Here is an 18,790-nt window from a genome sequence, read left to right on the forward strand (position 1 = left end):
CGTTTTACCTTTTTCGACGTGGAAGGCCCGACCATGTCTCCCATTTTTTGAGTAGTTTGAGAACGGTGTAGAAATATAATTATGTAACGCTCAAACACTTATTGGCACTATTATTTTCACCAATTGTTATCACAACACGTCGATTGCTGACTAACTTAACTGTAAAACGTACAATTCACGCTGTATAATTCAAAAACCAATGATACGCTCATGGCTGCAAGTACATTAGTGAGGACTGCAACGATGAGATGGAAGTTACGGTAAAGTGACAAAGACAGAAATATCGTTGCGTACAGCGTTGCCACTAGTTGTAATAAATATCTAACACTATACAGAAAATAATGAATTTTTACTGATCAGTAATCAGGAAATGTATAAGTATTACTCATTACAAGTTCATTACTGATTATTGTCATCAATAATACCTTCCAATTGTACTAGTATTGTGTATTATCTATAATTTGCCACAACCTACAACTCTACTGCATCCAATATTTTGATTCTGCTATAAACTGGTAACGTAAAATTTAGATATGACAACGCGCTTTACTCTCAATCATTATTGGTTTTACTATAGTTGAAAAACTCCAGATATCACCAGAAGATGGCAAATGAGACTTTGCCGAAACGTTGTGAGAATACTCCTCATGGGGATAAAATACACAGAACTCGAAGCGAAACCCGAGAAAACAGCTCATCATACTCACCATATTCACCATACATATTCAATATTGATTCACAATGAGAATAACGAAGACACAAATCGAAGAAGACATTAGAATAAAAACAATTCTTCATTTCCGAAGTCATATTTCAAACCGGAGATTATATTTATTTGAAAATGTATTATCAAAATAGCAGACATCATACTCAAATGAATTCAAAATGTTGAAGTATAATCATCCCATTTTCATGCCAGTTTTATGCCAGAGGTAATAATATAACACACTTTTTTTCCGGTTATTTCATCTGAAAGAGACTAACAAGAACTTGAAAGAAAACAGCAGAGAAAGAGAACCGTTCATAAAGTACAACAAAGGTAGACGTTATGAGTTTTGGAAGATTATTAATAGACATTCTCAGTGACACTTTGTCGCATTGGTCTTCTCAAAAAATCCCTAAGTATTAACACTGCAATACTTCAACTAAATTGGTGCTTAGTTCTCCACTCTGACGGTCATAACTGTGTTTTCTTTCGGGTCTTTTTACTTCCTTTCTTTCTTGTGCGAGGCGGATTTACACACATAATGGCAAGTTGTTTACAGTAGGGTTTGAATTCATCCCTACAATATAGATCTGGTTCGAGGAAAAATCTTGAGGCCCCCCGAAAGGGTACAATAAAGATAAACCGGAATATCAGTTTCCGCTGGAAAAGAAAGTATGTATCTTGAAACAATAAAAAATTTGAATTCCAATGAATGTCTTTCTTGAGCTTAGACGAATTCAAAATTCATTCAATTCATCTACAGGGTGTCCTAGAATTGAGTAAACAATATATCAGTTATTTCTGAATTCAGAATATGAAATAACGAGGATCTTGAGAGACGTTCAAAATTGGTCTCCCGAGATCATCTTGTTGGAAACATTTCAGTTCCTCAGGAACCCCACCACTTATTTTTTGTTTTCAAAAAGAACCTCCACCAAATTTTATGCACCGTGTAATTGCAGATACAGAGAGATACTATTGTTTTTCTATACCCGTACTATAATAATACATATAATTTCAATAAATAGAAACCCATAATTTTCCAATTAAGGATGCTGTGCAATTGACGTTCCTATCAACTGTTTTATTTGTAAATATCAGTAGGTATTAAATGATCATAGAATATACCCAAACTTCGATAACTATGTTATGAAGTAAGTAATGCTTTGTATTTGATTTTTATAATAGTTTGACCTGTTGTATCAGCCAGTATTTTATGATGATGTTTGCCTAATGTGATTGTAAATGAAAACTGATTCAATAAATGTTTGATTGATTGATTGATTGATTGATTGAAACTGTCTGATATAACCGATATCGACTCCTCCACCCACATAGAAGAAAGTAGGAAATAATACTAATAATAATGAATCGTCTTCATTTCTTTTCTGTTCATAAAATAGGAGAAGTTTGTCCTGAGGCTATTGTTACACTTAACCTGAGTTGTACAATTGAATAGTAATATATTATAAAAGCATTCCTATTAAAATACGAAATATGTCCATGAAGCAGTAATATATAATACAGCAACTATTGAAACTTATAAAATAGTCAATAATTCACAAATAACGCCTTTATTTTATAATTTATCCTGTCTGTTGGAGAAAATGTATTTTGAACTGGCGTTTATACTGATATTGAGATAAATGAAGCCAATTGATGAGGAATGATGGTACATGCATCAGTTTTCTGTATAGAGTGGGGGAATTTTGCTTTTCATTATTTTATACAGTAATAAACAAAAACTATAATATCTGCGGTTAGATATTGTCAACCATTTTAATGCAGTACAAAATATTTCACCCAAAAAATCCATTAAAGTGTGTACGGAAAACTATAATAATAACAATAATATATTTATTCGCTAGAACAAATGACAGGGTTAATTATATACTACATACTAAACTGAGTTGGTTGGTTTTGATGATATTTCTTGTACATAATACATAATATTATAACATGAAATGAAATATAGATGAATAAATGAGAGTGATAATCCACAAAAACATATGCTTGTTGTGGAGCAATGATAGAAAATAATAAAGGATGAAGGTGTATACGTGCTGACGTATATATATACACATCGGAAAAGTCTAGGGATATTTTTATAACATACTAAATATCATAAAAATAAATGCATGAGGTCGTTTAATTTCGATTAAATTGGTACACTCGACCACCCTGTAGATTTCTATGGGTTGAACAAAGCCTGCAAAAACGGTAAATAATCTTTTATTAAGTTTTTTACAAACTGTAGGTTTTCGGCTAAAATGAATAATCTGAACGCCATCACTTACCATTGGCTGAGATGAATAGAGCTGTAGTGCTTCTTCAAGGTGGCATGCGACAAAATGATGTACCTCTTCGTTTGGGGGTCCCCCAAAGTGTTATCAGTCGATTGTGGCGGCGTTTCCGTGAAACTGGCAGTCCAGCCGAACAACATCCAGGGCGAGGACGCGCTACAACTGCAGTTCAAGACCGATTTTTGGTCTTAACCGCAAGAAGACAACCGACAATCACAGCACCTGAGTTGGTTAACGTGTTGCAGCAGACGCACCAGGTAACCATTGGTCGTGATACTGTCAGAAATCGACTGCATGAAGCAGATCTCCACAACAGAAGGCCACTTAGATGTCCACCTTTGTCGAGAGGCAATCGCGGTAGAAGATTAAAGTGGTGTCAAGAACATCAAAACTGGGATGCAAATGATAGGGCCACATTTTCGTTTACAGGCGAATCCAGATTTGGATTTCATCCAGATCCTCGTCGAGTAAGACTGTGGAGATGACCTGGAAATAATGAACGTTTGAGACACGTCCAGGAAGCCCACACATACAGAGGTGGTACAGTAATGCTATGGAGCGGAATCATGATCGGCGGCAGAACCGATCTTGTTTTTCCAAATCGCTCCCTCACAGCTCGACAGTACCTCGACACCATTCTTCTACCTATCGTCCGTCCGTTTGCTGGTGCTGTTGGTGAAAACTTCCACCTAATGCACGATAATGCTCATCCACATGTCGCGCGTCTAGTGACTGACTGACTCACCAACGAAGGAGTTGATGTATTGCCATGGCCAGCACAATCACCGGACCTGAATCCCATCGAGCATGTGTGGGACATGCTTCAACGAAGAATTACTCCGCATATGGGGAACATTCACACAACGTTTCAATTGATAGAGCTTTTAATCTCTGAATGGGCAAATGTACCTCAACAAGACATTGACAATCTCATTTTGTTGATGCACGATAGATGTAGGGCCGTAATAAACCAGCGTGGAGGCCATACTTTGTACTGATTCCAAATTTTTTTGTATTATGATTTTTTTTCGGGGTGCCAAAGAAGAGCCATATTTTTTTTTAGTTTTGCTAATAGCACTCAGTATTTTTGACCATTTAATAAATTTTGTTGTAAGTTACATTAGTTTAATAATCACCCGTCAACTTTTTTTTCCCTAAAGCGATCTAAAAAAAATTATTGCCATTTTCAAAAATATCCCTGGACTTTTCCGATGTGTATATATATATATATATATATATATATATATATATATATATATATATATATATATATATATATATATATATATATATATATATATATATATATACACATATATACACCCACTTAGGTATACACTCACACACACATATACACACATACACATATATAAATGGAGATATTTGAAAATTGTAGTATCTGTACTTCTTCACTGAAGAAAAATCAGTCTACAATGAAAAGAAGACCTCTGAAGAACACTCTTTTAGTCCTATTGTATTATTCCAAAAATTATTCTTTATATCGATCAGTTGATGAGTAAATGATCTAAGAAGGTTTGAAATCCAATCTTTCATTTCTTTCTTACACAGGCTTAACGAGTTGATTGTTTTCAGTTAACAGGGAACTGCAGTGTATACTCTGTGTTTGAAGAAACATGATGAAGGTGGAATATATGAAATCGAAAGTTAGAACTGCTTTCAATAGTTTAACTCTAGACATAATCAGAAGCGCTACAGATGAAAATCTTTTGAAGAACGTATTTGTTCAAATAGATGTGTCCTAACATATTATTAAAAATACTGAAAATTGTGTAGAGTTGTCATTCCGAAAAGACTATTTCTTGGATGTGAATGAAGAAGAAATATGTAAGTGTTATTCCAGATTTTCCATTCATGTTTATTAATTCTTCCACGAAAATCATAATAACATTAATTTTCCGTTGTCATAAAGTAGACAAAACCCGGACAAAATTCGTCTTCTATCTAATATATTCAGAGCATGCATCCTCACACAGGAAAACCTGGATAGCACAATCCCACAAATCATATTTGAAGCTCGATAGGCCTGCAAATGACGTTTGTGTTTTGATTTTCATAGATAGGATCACTGAGTTTAAATTATAGCCTCATCCATCCATTCACGTAGATAACGTGGATTATATGGATATTATGCTACATTTGGTGAAATTTGTTGTAGAGGTTTTGCTACGAATACTGAGTATGATGTGGACGTTTTTTCGATGATGGAATTGCAGGAAAATGGAACAGTTGAAGTGTGATTTTCATCGCTACAAAAATCAAATATCGGTCATCATACTTTATCTGTTATTAATGTTTTCAATGATTCTTTGGCATTCATTCCTTCACCATTGTAACGTTACCTCACTCGCTTCTTGATCTTGAGCAAGGAAGCACTACATGTTAGGTTAGGTCCAAAGTGAGTAGGTCTGTTCGACCCTTCACCACAACCCTTAAGGGTTCATTGTGGGTCACACCTATTCTCACAAGACTAAATAAACCCAGCTTCATAACGAAGCCGACTAGTTTGTATGGTGACTGGTCTTTCAGATCAGATGGTGGGAATACGGCTCTGCCGAACTCTAAAAACCTGATTCGGTCCCCAGCGAGGCTCTGCTGTTTCATCATTTTCCAAGCAGAGGTGACATACATTGTCTTCCGACAGTCCGAGTTTCTGCATATGATGATTCAAATGACAGTGGCCTGTAAGAAGGCCTAATAAACATCGTAGTTCATCCCTACTGTAGTCCAACAGTTTGGTATCAAGCTATGGAGGGTGAATAAACGCCTTGGAGTGAGCCAATTCTGGAAGATTCTACCAGAAGTTCATAAATTTTTTTGCCATCCTAGTGTTCAATATTTGGCAAAACCTAAAGCATTCTGATCCGATGAAGCTAATTGCAGTACCCTCCTTCACACAGAAATCACTAGCCTCATTGCCTTCCAGACCAGTATGGTCAGGAATTCAGACCAAAGACAATCTGTTAAGTCTTCCTATCGAGAAGAGTCGTTTTTGGCAATTTGCTACCAATTAAGAGGTTGCTCGTTAGAAGCCAAGAGCTTCCAATGCCGCTTGACTGCCCGAGAATATTTGTATTGACTTGCGAGTGAGGTTGGATTTATCCAATCTCCCAAACACACAATTCAATAGCGTAAATTTCCGCTTGAAATACAGTCGCATGAGTTCCTAGGCAGGTAGATAACTCTGTCCTGGGTCTGCAACTGAAAACACCTGCACCAGAACCGAAAGGTGTTTTTGATCCATCTGTGAACCAACAACTATCTGCTCTTGATGAGAAGTACATGTGTCCTGTTGGAACTATTATGTGTCAAGTTGAAATAATTAGCCCTTTATTTGCGGAGGCTAAGTCGCAGGTGGTTCTTGATTTTTTATATAAATTCAATCACAAGTGCTGAGAAGGGTTACCAAATCAAAAGTTTCATTTGGAAGTTATTAACAGAATCAAATCAAATCAAAATACACTTTATTGTCAGAAGATTTTGTATCCCATCGACAAAGCTTTGTAGGTATAAATATAAGCATAACTAATGGTGTATAGATAAAAACTGGCAATTAATAATAATGATAATAATAATAATAAGCGGATGCATCCGCCATTAGCGGATATCAGTTTATTACCTTATTCTTTTTTGACCTGTTTGTACGCTGTGGAACCATTTGGGGTCTTGGTTATGTCTGCTATTTGTTTGAGGCTGTGCATATTATTTCTTAACAATCTCAGATCATCTGAAAACCATTGCACCAGTGATTTGTTCACTTTTCGTTTACATTTTTTCAGAGGGAAAAGTTTTAATGTGAGAGTGTTTTAATTGGTGACTAAGAAATTTGCTAAAAAATTTGGATCAGTTGGGCTAAAATATATTTGCCAATTAATATCACATAAGTCATTTTTAAGCCTAGTTATACCGTTAGCTGATATATGTCTTTTGTATTCATGATAATTTTCATGTGGTTTATTCATAAGATTGATTTTGACAAACTGGCCTTTATGGTCAGATAAACAGGGTTCATTGACGCCCGTAGTAAGCAATTCATCAGTGATGTTTCTAATTATATTGCCAATGCACTTAGAAGAAGTAGCCGTTACTCTGGTATCTTCTCTAATTGTGACTGATAAACCAAATGAAGTTAACAGGCAAGTAAAGTTTTAGAGGACTTCGGATTCAACTTTGAAGTTTATATTGATGTCTCTGAATATTTATTTGTGAGCTGGTGTAGAACAATTTCAAAATTCGTAAAAAAATACATCGATATCGCTCAAACCTGATCTATAAACAAGTACGACAGCCGTTTTCAACTGAGTTAGGTAGATTGCAGTAAATTCGCAGTCTTGTTCAATACTGTGAGTTCTTTCAAGTCAATAAGAGAGTGTTTTAGGCCTGGCTAAGCCACCATGTATTTTGGTGGCCCTGCAAAAACTGCTAATGAGTTTATAACCCTGAATATTAATCAGTTTGAGACACTCTTCACTCTGCCAATAGAGGATTGAATAAAACAGGTACAAATACAATAAAAATAAATATAAAATGGAATACACTTTTGAAATGATTCATTGAAATTCTCTTGCAAGCTATAAAAGGGTCTATCTGCCAGCAAATTTCTAACTGCTTACTTGAATTGTACGTTGGTCAGATTTGGAGACCTTATTTCTACTGGCAAGTGATTGAATAATTTTCCATCATTATAGAAAATGGAATCCTTGATTAATGTTGAGTTAGGTATAGGAAGTCTTATATTAAATATGCTATTACGAGTAACATAAGGAGAAGAGACAAAGTCAAACTCCGTTTTATGTTTGTGCACCAAACATACAGTTTCAAGAATGAACAGTGCAACGACAGTTAAAATTTTATTGGCCGCAAAATAATTTCTGCTTGATTATCCAGGTTTGACTTTACAGAGACATCTTACTGCTGTTTTCTGTAATATCAACACAGATGAGAGAAGGGTTGCACTGCATGTTCCCCAAAATGGGATTCCATATCTTATTTGGGATTCAATTAAAGCGTAGTAAACCGTTTTTGCTTTGTGAAAACCCACCTTGTTAGAAACCACCCTCACTGCATAACATCCGCAGGCGATTTTACTCTTGAGTTGCCTGACGTGTTCATCAAATTTGAGCATATTATCAATATAGACACCAAGAAATTTTGTGTTCAATTTATTTTCCAAGATATCATTGTCTTCTTAGAGTTGTCGTTCGTATGGGGGTGACAGCTGATTAACGGAAAAACAGATTTTAAACAGATTGACAGTTCATTTAGCAGACTTTAAATGTTATTATATTTGTTTTGGAGATATTCAAGGATAATATATTAGGTTTAACCTTCGTTGTTGTAGATTGAAACGGGTTACTTTGTTACTTAGGAACTAAATTATGGGCTGCCGGAACTCAGCGGAGAGGGATGGTGGGTAAATATAAGTCCACTTGGAGGATAAGTGTATTGTTCCTTCAAACACGCCAAGCTTATGGTGATTACAGGCTTATGGCCCAGAAGTATACTTTTGGGTTCACAGATATAAATGTAAGCAACTTATGATCAAACTTAAGGTGTGGTAAATACTTGGTTCCTTCTAGAATTCGCAATTTGTGCCGCAATGTTGATTCGAGGTCGTGCGGGAGGGTGTAATACATAACAGGAAAGACCTTACATGCATGGGATATGGGAGAATAGTCTCCAGCAGCACGATCCTACCCCTGTACGCAGTCCACTCAGGCAATGATCTTTTCCATGCAGATAACTTGCTCCTCGGAAGACCGTAATCAGAGATATAAGGGGTGTAGTGGTCTAGCCTTGCGAGAGATATACCAGGATATAGTTCACAATATCGACTTGAGGTGGTAATAAGAAGGCCTAAAATGAGAATAAGGTTTAGGAGGATATACCCTTTAGGGTATTTTCGGGAAGTGGGTTCTTACCGTAGTTGTTGTGTGGCCTGAAGATTGGAATTTGACAAGAGAACGGGTACTTAATAAAAATCCCCAATACTGTGGGCGAGTTATTCCTTTAGATAACCCAAATATAGTTATTCCCGTATTGAATATTTTGGTTTCTTCAAATCCACAAAGTGATGAGCTCAAAATTCTTGCTCCAGAGAAGATAACCAAACTCAACTCTTATTACCAGAGAAAAAACCCGTTTCTTTTTCCTTTCCTTTTTTTTTCCCTATCAACGTTATTCAAGGTCGAATTATTCTGATTGTCTTTAGGCACAAAAAACTGAACTGAATTGTATAGAATGTTATACAGGGTGGATGCTCTGCATAAATATATGATTACAATCATACCAATTTTTCACCTTTTCTTAATCAGATGATATCTTTTCATGTAGCTCTTCTGGGTTTTCTCCTTCCACAATATTGTTGTATCATCCGCGAATAGAGTAAAGCTGCCAGATATATCTATCATAGTCAAATCATTAGTATACAACAAAAACAGAACTGGACCCAACACAGATACATGTGACACACCATATGTGATTGCCCTGCTTTCTGAGAGTTCCGATGTTCTTACCATTTGACTTCGGTTGTACGTCACCCCTCTGCAGCTGTACCAGTGAAGTTTTTTGAGTAATACTTCATGATTCAAGTTTCTAAAAATACTATATCTCTTTCCATTACCTGTCACTGTACACCAGCATAGTTACATTCACAACATAGTTTCACAAAAACGCAACACTTGCTTCGCCATACTATGGCTTCTTCGGGCAGCCATTATATGGCAAAACACATGTTGAGTTTCACTAGTTCGGACTTCCATTGTCTACTATATAAAATGATTTGAAATCCCTGAAACAAGTAAAAAAGAATAATTAAAAGAATAGTTGAAAATAACAATTATATTAAGCAACAATAAACCTGAAATGAAATGATAGTGAAATAACCTACAAGTAAAAATATAATAATTGAATAAATAAAAATTAAAGGAATGCAAAACAGAAAATAATAAAAATAAAAAGTGTAGAGATTCCAAGCCACGTTAGTTCACGACGTTTCGATTGTTGGTATCTACAATCGTCTTCGGGTGATGACTGGACCAGTCATCACCCGTTGTTATTTTCAACTATTCTTTTAATTATTCAGTCCAGTCATCACCCGAAGACGATTGTAGATACCAACAATCGAAACGTCGTGAACTAACGTGACTTGGAATCTCTACACTTTTTATTTTTATTATTTTCTTTTTTGCATTTCTTTAATTTTTATTTATTCAATTATTATATTTTTACTTGTAGGTTATTTCACTATCATTTCATTTCAGGTTTATTGTTGCTTAATATAATTGTTATTTTCAACTATTCTTTTAATTATTCTTTTTTACTTGTTTCAGGGATTTCAAATCATTTTATATTTTTGACAATGGAAGTCCGAACTAGTGAAATTCATCACGAAACATTGTCAATCACCTTCAAACAAACATGTTGAGTTTTTGTAACAGTTTTCAGTGAAGATAAAGTGTTTCTTAAATACGGTGGTTATGGATTTTCATCAAGTATCGGGCAATTCCATCATGTATATCTCTGGCAGATCTTTACTATCCTCCCAAATGTTATGTCGCTCGTAATCTGCTTGATTTCTTGTGGTAATTTATTGTACAGAAAATTTCATTATTCTGTGGAGCTAGGCAATTTGGTAAATTTGCCGAATATGTCTATACTTTTCATCCATCAATAGAATTTACCACTGAAAGAAAGGTAAACAATTCGATTGCCATTTGTGGTGTCACAGAGCAGGATCAACTAATTGGTTTCGACGTGGAAAGCCTCTACACCAACGTTTCCGCCGAAGAAGCACTTCAATTCATACAGAGGAAGCTATCCTGCAAGATAGAATAAACTTACCGATTCAAGTCATCATGGAATTACTAGGATGCTGCGTAAGAAACTGCTACTTCCAACTGAAGGACGAATTCTTTACGCAAGATGAGGGATTGCCAGTGTGATCTCCACTTTCACCGGTTATAGCCAACATATATATGGAGTGGTTTGAAACTCTAGCCATTGAAGAAGCCCATAAGAAGCCCCGAGACGGGTTGAGATACGTTGACGACACCTTCATAATATGGAACAATGGGAATAGAACTAGGCACCTGAGGCACATCAACAACGTGAGTCCTTCCATCACTTTCACAATGGAGAAAGAAGTCCACAACGAATCACCATTCTTAGACGTATCTGAACCAGGAATCTAACCCCCATCAATCGACTAAGAGAGGAATCGTCAAGACTCTACTAGACCGTGCTTTTGGGATCTGTAATACGGAAAAAGTTTCGAAAAGGAACTAGGCATCACCAAAAATGATCTTCAACGGAATTGTAACTCCAAAGTGACGGTGGAACAGACTATGACTAAAAGATAGCAAGAGGCTCACAAGGAAGAGAAACCGCCACAACCAGCACTTGCACTCCTACACCAGAGGATTGTCGGAAAGGATAAGAAGAATATAACATCAGAACCTGCTTCAGATCTGAGAACACTATCCGTAGCAACCTCACAGGGAACAGGCCACCAAACGCCAACTACGATTCCAAGAATTGCATTTACTGGATACCCTGCAAGTGCGGAGAATCATAAATCGGTGAAACTAAGAGGCCATTAAAAGTTCGCATTGCCGAGCAAAATAAACACACACAGCGAGAAAAAAACCAGAAAATCAGGAATAGCAGAGCATATATGGACTCATCAACATGACATCAAGTGGTCACGAGCTGAAAACATCCACAAGAAGGAATCTGGTTCAGGAATAAATTCAAAGAAGCCGCATATATGTTGTCCAACAACATTTAGCCAAGCTAGCGTAGAGCAGAAAGAAAGTGAACTGTGGTTATCCGGCAACTTTAATCCACACTCAGTACTGATCAGCTTTTGAATGTTCATTATGCCGTAATTTATTTTCACATCTCATTCAATATTACTGTATGGGGTTGCTCCACATCTATAAATAACAATTTTGTTGGCCAAAAGAGAGTATTGCGCTAAATTTACAAATAAGATGCTAGGGAATCTTGTAGACCGCATTTTATCAGAAATATAATTTTGCCTGTACTCTATATATATATATATATATATATATATATATATATATATATATATATATATATATATATATATATATATATATATATACTTTTTTTTTCCTTGTGTTTGTGTGTTTTGTAAAGATTTTTATGTATGTATAATGTAGACGTATCCTATATCAACTTGTGACTATGAAGGATTTAATAAATTATTATTACAATCATTATGCATCATATGGAAACCTATTATTAAGAGGAAAAGGACCAGCTACCGCCAAAGGATCAGCTCCCGCTAAAACCGATGGAGTGTAGAGAGGCAAGAGGGAAGATTTTGGAGAAATAAGTCCAGTTATCACCTGAAGACAATTTTGGATACTAACAATCGAAACATCGTAATGGAATTTTTGAATCTTTAGTTTTCATTTTTTGTTAATAATTTTCAAGTTTCATCTCGTGTTTATAGTTCAATTTTTTGATTGTTGCTTGTATTTTATTTCGTTGTGGTTTCAGTCCTTCTGCTTTATATATTTGTTATGTTTTAGCTAACTTTCTAAACTTTTTATAGATTTTTCAGGGATTTCGAATCAATTTATATCATATTCGACAATGGGAGTCCGAACCAATAAAATGCATTCAGTAGCGCTATGTAAATTTTCTTCATCCTTTCTGGAGTCGTCACTTCATTTGGTCGACCACTGCGATGCTCGTCTTGGCAGCTCATACGACCTCATTTAAATTTACTATTGTAAACCAAGGAGCAGACTCACCCAGAATAGATTCCAGTATAGTTTTCATATTGTTTGGGCTGATAAAAGTACCAAAAACCTTCGCTAATTATGGCTGCCAAACAAATACTAAACAACACAGCGTCTCAAAACTTGAAATATATGCTTCATAGATTGTGTACTTTCTACTACAGTGATCTTTTTTGAACAACTACAGACATCTCACGGTCAGGCAGGGTACTTCTGGAACTACCCTGATAGAGTTACCGGAAGTTCAAAAAATCCCCTCAGACCACTGTTCTGTAGTGAAACATACGTACTGTTTTCTCTTCTTTAGGTTTATATCTATTTTTGACAGTGGAATTTTTGACTTTTACTCGTATATCGATACGTGTGTACAGTTAAAAATAACTCCGAACTATTCGAAGTACCTACTTCAACTTTTATATATTTATGTTCATTATTCCATTATATATATTTGCAAAACTTTTGACATAAATAGATATTAGTATCTAGCCTCAGTGACTAATGTTTTCAATATGTTACTGATTCAACTACAGTTTAGTGTTTTAAGTATAGTTTTATGACTTGTCAATGAATTTTTTCTACTCCCTCTATTTTGAACTAATCATTACGTGTTTGACAACAGGTAAATAATGGCTCATTTAAAATACACATGTAATCTAAATTAATGGCTAAATTAACCCGTTAGCGCCGAAATTAATTTTTTTTTGAATTTCAAAGTTTTTTTTCTGGTTTCTCAATAAACTAGGTCTGAACAAAAATGAAAAATTTGTAAAAAAAATTTATTCAATTGGGTTTTTGAGTTATGGCCTGATACCATATGGTATCCGTAGGCGTTAACAGAGAAAATCACTGTTTCAAACAAAATAACTTAGGAAACTTATTTAACATGGTAAGTTGCAAAACAATTGATGCAAAGGCCAAAGTTGCATTTTTGGCAAATTGTCCTTCTGAAAGATTTACATCCGGCTCCAGCACCTCTGCGTCTATTACACGAAATTACGAAATGGTCTTGTCTGTCAAATCTGATATCTGGAAGCAAATTTTCACCTATGGCAATACGTCCAGGAACTTCAACAAGTGTTTTGTATTTAGTTAAATACACCTGTACTATTTCACGTCTGAAATTTAAGAACGTTATTTTATTGTTTTTACAGCAGAGGTACCAAGAATTGTGAAGTGCTACGTCAATAAGCCATGTAAATATAGGCCAATACCACTTTTTGCCGCGTATTGCAATACGATAGGCAGCAATACCTTGATCCATCAAATCAGTACCGCCCATATTTTAGTTGTAAGCAGCCACGCAACTTGGACGAGAAACCATCATATGTTTTCTCTCCTTTTGGCAGTACCGTCTAACTGTACCTTCTGGCTTAACACCAGCACTTGTTGAAGCTAAAGTTACAACTGAATTATCCATCCAACGAACCAAGAGAACACCGTCATTTTTCTCAATAATTTGTTCAAAATCTCCATGTTTCTTTTTTTTAAATTCTTGTTTGCTGGTGTAAACAAGTCATTAATAACATATATCCAAAGCCATAATCTCAAACAAATATATTATTGAACTATTTCTTTCTACGGTCAGTCGTATAAGAATTGTAATACGCACCTCGAGGATAAGGTCAATTACGTCCACTAACGAATTATCGCACTTGGCTATCGCCTCGTGTTCACGATTTTTTGCTCTTAGGCTTCTTATCCTACTTGGTAGGTAATATACTATTATGGTCCTGAAGACCAATAAATGGATTGAATTGAATTATTTCATCGTTGGCGTCTTCAATCCTAACTTTCGGTTTGTTCCGTAAAATAATCCTCACGAATGAATGAATTCTCTGAAAACCATCAGAAAAATCGATCCGACCCGCCTACATCTTCATTAACGTCGTAAAGTGCAGAACAATGTAGATAATTTTTAATCCCTCATAACTCAGAGATCTTCTGTTTTTTTTTGCAGGAAACCAGTCCGCTAGAAGTGCACTTGGCGCCGACGGGCCGCGAACTTGTTCAAGCCCTGCGAGGCCTCCTGCTTCATGCACATTGGCACACTTTCACCATCCTGGCAGACCAGGCGTCCGCGACGGCGTTGCGACGTCCTGAATTGTGGCAGGCGCTCGAATCGACGCCACTGCATCCCACCCTCGTCGGGCTGCCGTCGCCTTTGAGGCCGCAAAGTCTTTTTAGGTGAGTATCAGAAAGAGAATTAGGATCGATTTGGTCTGATTTTATTAGAGCCGACTTATTCAAAAAGAAAGTTATAAGTTGCGGCATGTACGAACATATTTTGAAATTTTCTGATTGATTCAGCCGTTACGTGATGAAGATCCATATTGATTTCATGAACTACACCTATCGATTTGATCCTCACAAACTTTATTTATAGTAATATATCACGACATGTTTCGCTAACGCAGTTGCTTTTTCGAAGTTGATTAAGTACTATAAATTCTGATATTGGTAAAACTGGCAGAGCATTTAGGAATCGTAACCAGGAACATCAAATGAGATATGTTAATAAAAACATTATTTCAACATATTCAAATCATATTCAACGAAAGTCATTTTTTGTGGAGGAAAAAATCAGTTTTTCATCGGCCTTTTTTGGGTAATTGTTATCTTCCATAATCTGAAAAAATATAAAAGTTATAATGGAGAGCTTTATACAAGTGTAGAAGGGCACACTTTTCAGTTTATCCCGATGAGTTACTGCGTAAAAATCAAAGTATTTTTCACAAAGAAAAATCCTCTATTTATCAGTAACTTGTCGTATTTAACAATTTAATAAGAAATAATACTTATCTTTTACGTTTCGGAGGCCAAAATCTGCCTCCATCTTCGGAAATGGATGAAAATTTGAATATATACGCAGTTATTCCTTTTTTGAGAGCTTAATTCTTTACTTCTTCGACAGATGTCAAAGAAGTTTTGAAATATGGAATTATGTCAATGTTGTTGATTGACAACTGAAATATTCGATGTAATACAAGGTACTCTCCGATATCAGTTTGTTGCCATTTCGCCACTATCCAAAGTTTTCTTCAAGATGGGTAGCCAAGTACGGTCTATTTCTAAGGAGCTATTCGAGATACAGTTCTCTCCAGACATGAGAATATACGCTGATTTTTTTAGCTTACGTCTCTTAGAATGAGGCTCATTGGTAATCTTTCTTGTCCACTGGATATTAACAAAGTAACAACTCAAAAATTTGAAAACTCACACAGCTAACAGTCACAATATATAATTTTTTTATGATTTCAACAATAAAGTGCCGCCAGATAAAAAAAAAGGAATAGCGTAAATATTTTTAATGAGAATAACGGAATTACATTCACACAATTCAACTAACAATGAAGCAAAAAACTTTAATAAACGTAACTATTAACTAATTATTGAAATGTTTCGATTCAGTGCAACAATTAATTCTAACTCATATTCTAGTAGCCTCTACTAATCCACCACGTATTTCGAACGATGTGTCGTAGCGCTTACGAATGTTTCTGATTACGTTCCTTGGTTCTTGAGGGCTAATATCTGCACATACCTGTCGAATTCTTGCACAAAGTTCATTTCTATCTCTTGAGCGGTTTTTGTAAACCTTTTGTGTGAGAAGTCCCCAGAGAAAAAAAGTCCGAAACTGTGAGGTCTGGAGATCTGGGTGGCCACTCTATAAACGGACTACCACGGCCTATCCATCGGTTTGGAAAATGTTCGTTAAGCCATTGCCTCACAGCTCTGACATAATAAACTGAACACCAATCAAACTGTACAATTAAATTTGATCGTTCATTGATTGGCAGCTCGTGAATAGCACCCCAAAACTCTGTGTTTATAAATTCCAGAAACCTCTGCGCATTAATGTTTTCCCCAAAAAAAAGGACCAATAATTCGTTCGTTCAATATCCCACACCAGACGTTGATTTTTTGGGAATACTGGCTTTTACAGTTTATTACGTATCAGGTTCAATTCAGTACCGATACTTGAACAAAATAGAACTATATGCATCGAACTGGAACGCGAAATTGTATATCCTTATATTATTATATCTCATTCGGAGGCAATTATATTTTTGAATATAATCGATGACACAATTTTTGTGGCATTAAATTGAATCTGTATACCGAAGTCTGAGTAACGAGTATTTGACTGGCCCCCTCATGCCCCCTCCCGGGTTGAGTGCCCTGAAGTAGAATCTTCCCCCTCAGCTAAGTAGCGAGGAGAATCTACTACCCCACTCTATCCACCCCCGCTCTCCGAGCGGTCCTCAACTTACTGATGGGCACAAGATTGACATCTGACCTCTTTTGGTCGAAAGTCAGCCTTTGGATGCTATTCTTTCGCGATCGGTAAAAATGTTTTGCCATGACTTTTCCTAACTGAATTTTTGCATGGGGGCCCCCAAAAACTAACCGGTGGCTATTGTTATTTAGCGTCGAACGTTCCTCAGTGAATCTAAGGATAATTGAATCGCGGTCGAGTTGTTCTGCGGTGAACTTGCTGAAAGAAAGTCTGATTAATATGCATACCGAAGTCGCCAAACGGCGACTCGTGGGGGTAGTCGTAGATTCTGTTTAGTCGGCCTTGGGTGTTTGTCCCTTTCTCGGAACCTGGGGTCATCCATGTTCAACGCATCTTGTAGATCGCGTAGCGCTGGGTTGTTGTGCGATCTGATTCTATCGAACACGCTTTCTGTGTGTTCTCTCATATACACGTCCACATATTGCGTATCCAGGTCTAAATCTCTGTAAATAAATCTATTGGGGATGTAGTACGGTGCGTTCACGGCGGCCCTTACGCTCGCGTTCATGAACGACTGTATCCTCTTCCTGTATGTCTGTGCATTCGTACAGTATTATGGGCATGAGAACGGTTTTGATCATCAGCAACTTCACTTTCAACCCCATGTTGCTTCTGCGTCCTATGATTGGTGCCAGCCGTTGTCTGGCGTGTCTGGCCATTCCGATTCTCTGCCGTACATGAGACTGAAATGTCAATCTCCTGTCTAAGGTGACCCCCAGGTATGTCGCTTTGTTGGTCCACGGAATCTCTTGTCCGTTGAAGGTTGGCCCACTCCTCTAATATGTTCGCCTGTTGTTGCAAGTACCTTGTGACATGTACTTGGCTCGTGGATCTCGCCAGCAGGGCCGTGTCGTCCGCGTAGAGCGCCAACTTCTTAAAGTTGTTCTCTGGCTTGGGCTCGTCCGCTGTATATACGGAGAAAAGATGTGGCAGAAGGACTGCTCCTTGCGGGACTCCTGCTTCCAGTAGTCGAACTATTGATATTTCGTCTCCTACGCTGCAACGGCATCGCTTGTCAGCTAGAAAAGACTGAATTAATCTTACCATTCTGTATCTGTATCTGTAGAGTAGGGAGGGTGAGTGTAAGCCCACGCACTTAGGCCACATGTGACCCATTGTACATCCGTCCAAGGAGTTGTCCTCCTAGGTCATCGTCCATCCTGTCCTTTCCAGGAAGGTGGACAGGTCGCTTGGAGACATCTCCTTTATATCGGCAGGTGTAGGCCAAGACTCGCCGAACACACACGATAACTCCGGGCACTCGCACAGGGCATGCCTAACAGTCTCATCTTCCTGTTCACACATTCTGCATAAAGGTGTGTCCACTAGCCCCATATTATGTTGGTGTTTCCTTAGCTGACAGTGGCCAGTCGAAAATCCTACTGTATGGCGTAGATTTTTCCTGGTCATCGCCAGATATTTCTTCGGCGCCAGCTTCCCAGGGTCGCCCAAGGTGATCCCGGCAAGATTACATCCTTTGATTTCATCCCATCTCTTCAAGAATTGAGCATGGGTGTAACATTTGACTAGTTCCGCAATTGTCGAAGTCATCAGGCCGTGGGTGCCACTGGGTCCTAAAATTCTTAGTCCAGCCGCTTCCTTGGCTGAAGAGTCGGCAATGCGATTACCTTTACTTCTGTCGTGCCCTTTAACCCACCTCAGGATAATGTTATTATCTACCGAGGCTTTGGAT

The 18,790-nt window shown here is 37.0% G+C and overlaps 1 protein-coding gene across 1 annotated transcript in view; it reads left to right on the forward strand.

Moving 5' to 3' along the window:
* LOC111516554 (uncharacterized) overlaps window positions 1-18,790 on the forward strand; it is a 213,807-nt gene that overhangs the window by 56,040 nt on the left and 138,977 nt on the right. Inside the window, exon 2 of the mRNA XM_074180442.1 lies at window positions 14,758-14,984. Coding sequence (XP_074036543.1) covers window positions 14,758-14,984 — 227 coding nt within the window. The remainder of the gene's footprint in view (window positions 1-14,757; window positions 14,985-18,790) is intronic.

Source organism: Leptinotarsa decemlineata, unplaced genomic scaffold, assembly GCF_025532065.1.
Source record: "Leptinotarsa decemlineata unplaced genomic scaffold, Ldec_3_MD MMD2_tig00026294_RagTag_RagTag, whole genome shotgun sequence".
Classification (NCBI taxonomy): Eukaryota; Metazoa; Arthropoda; class Insecta; order Coleoptera; family Chrysomelidae; genus Leptinotarsa; species Leptinotarsa decemlineata.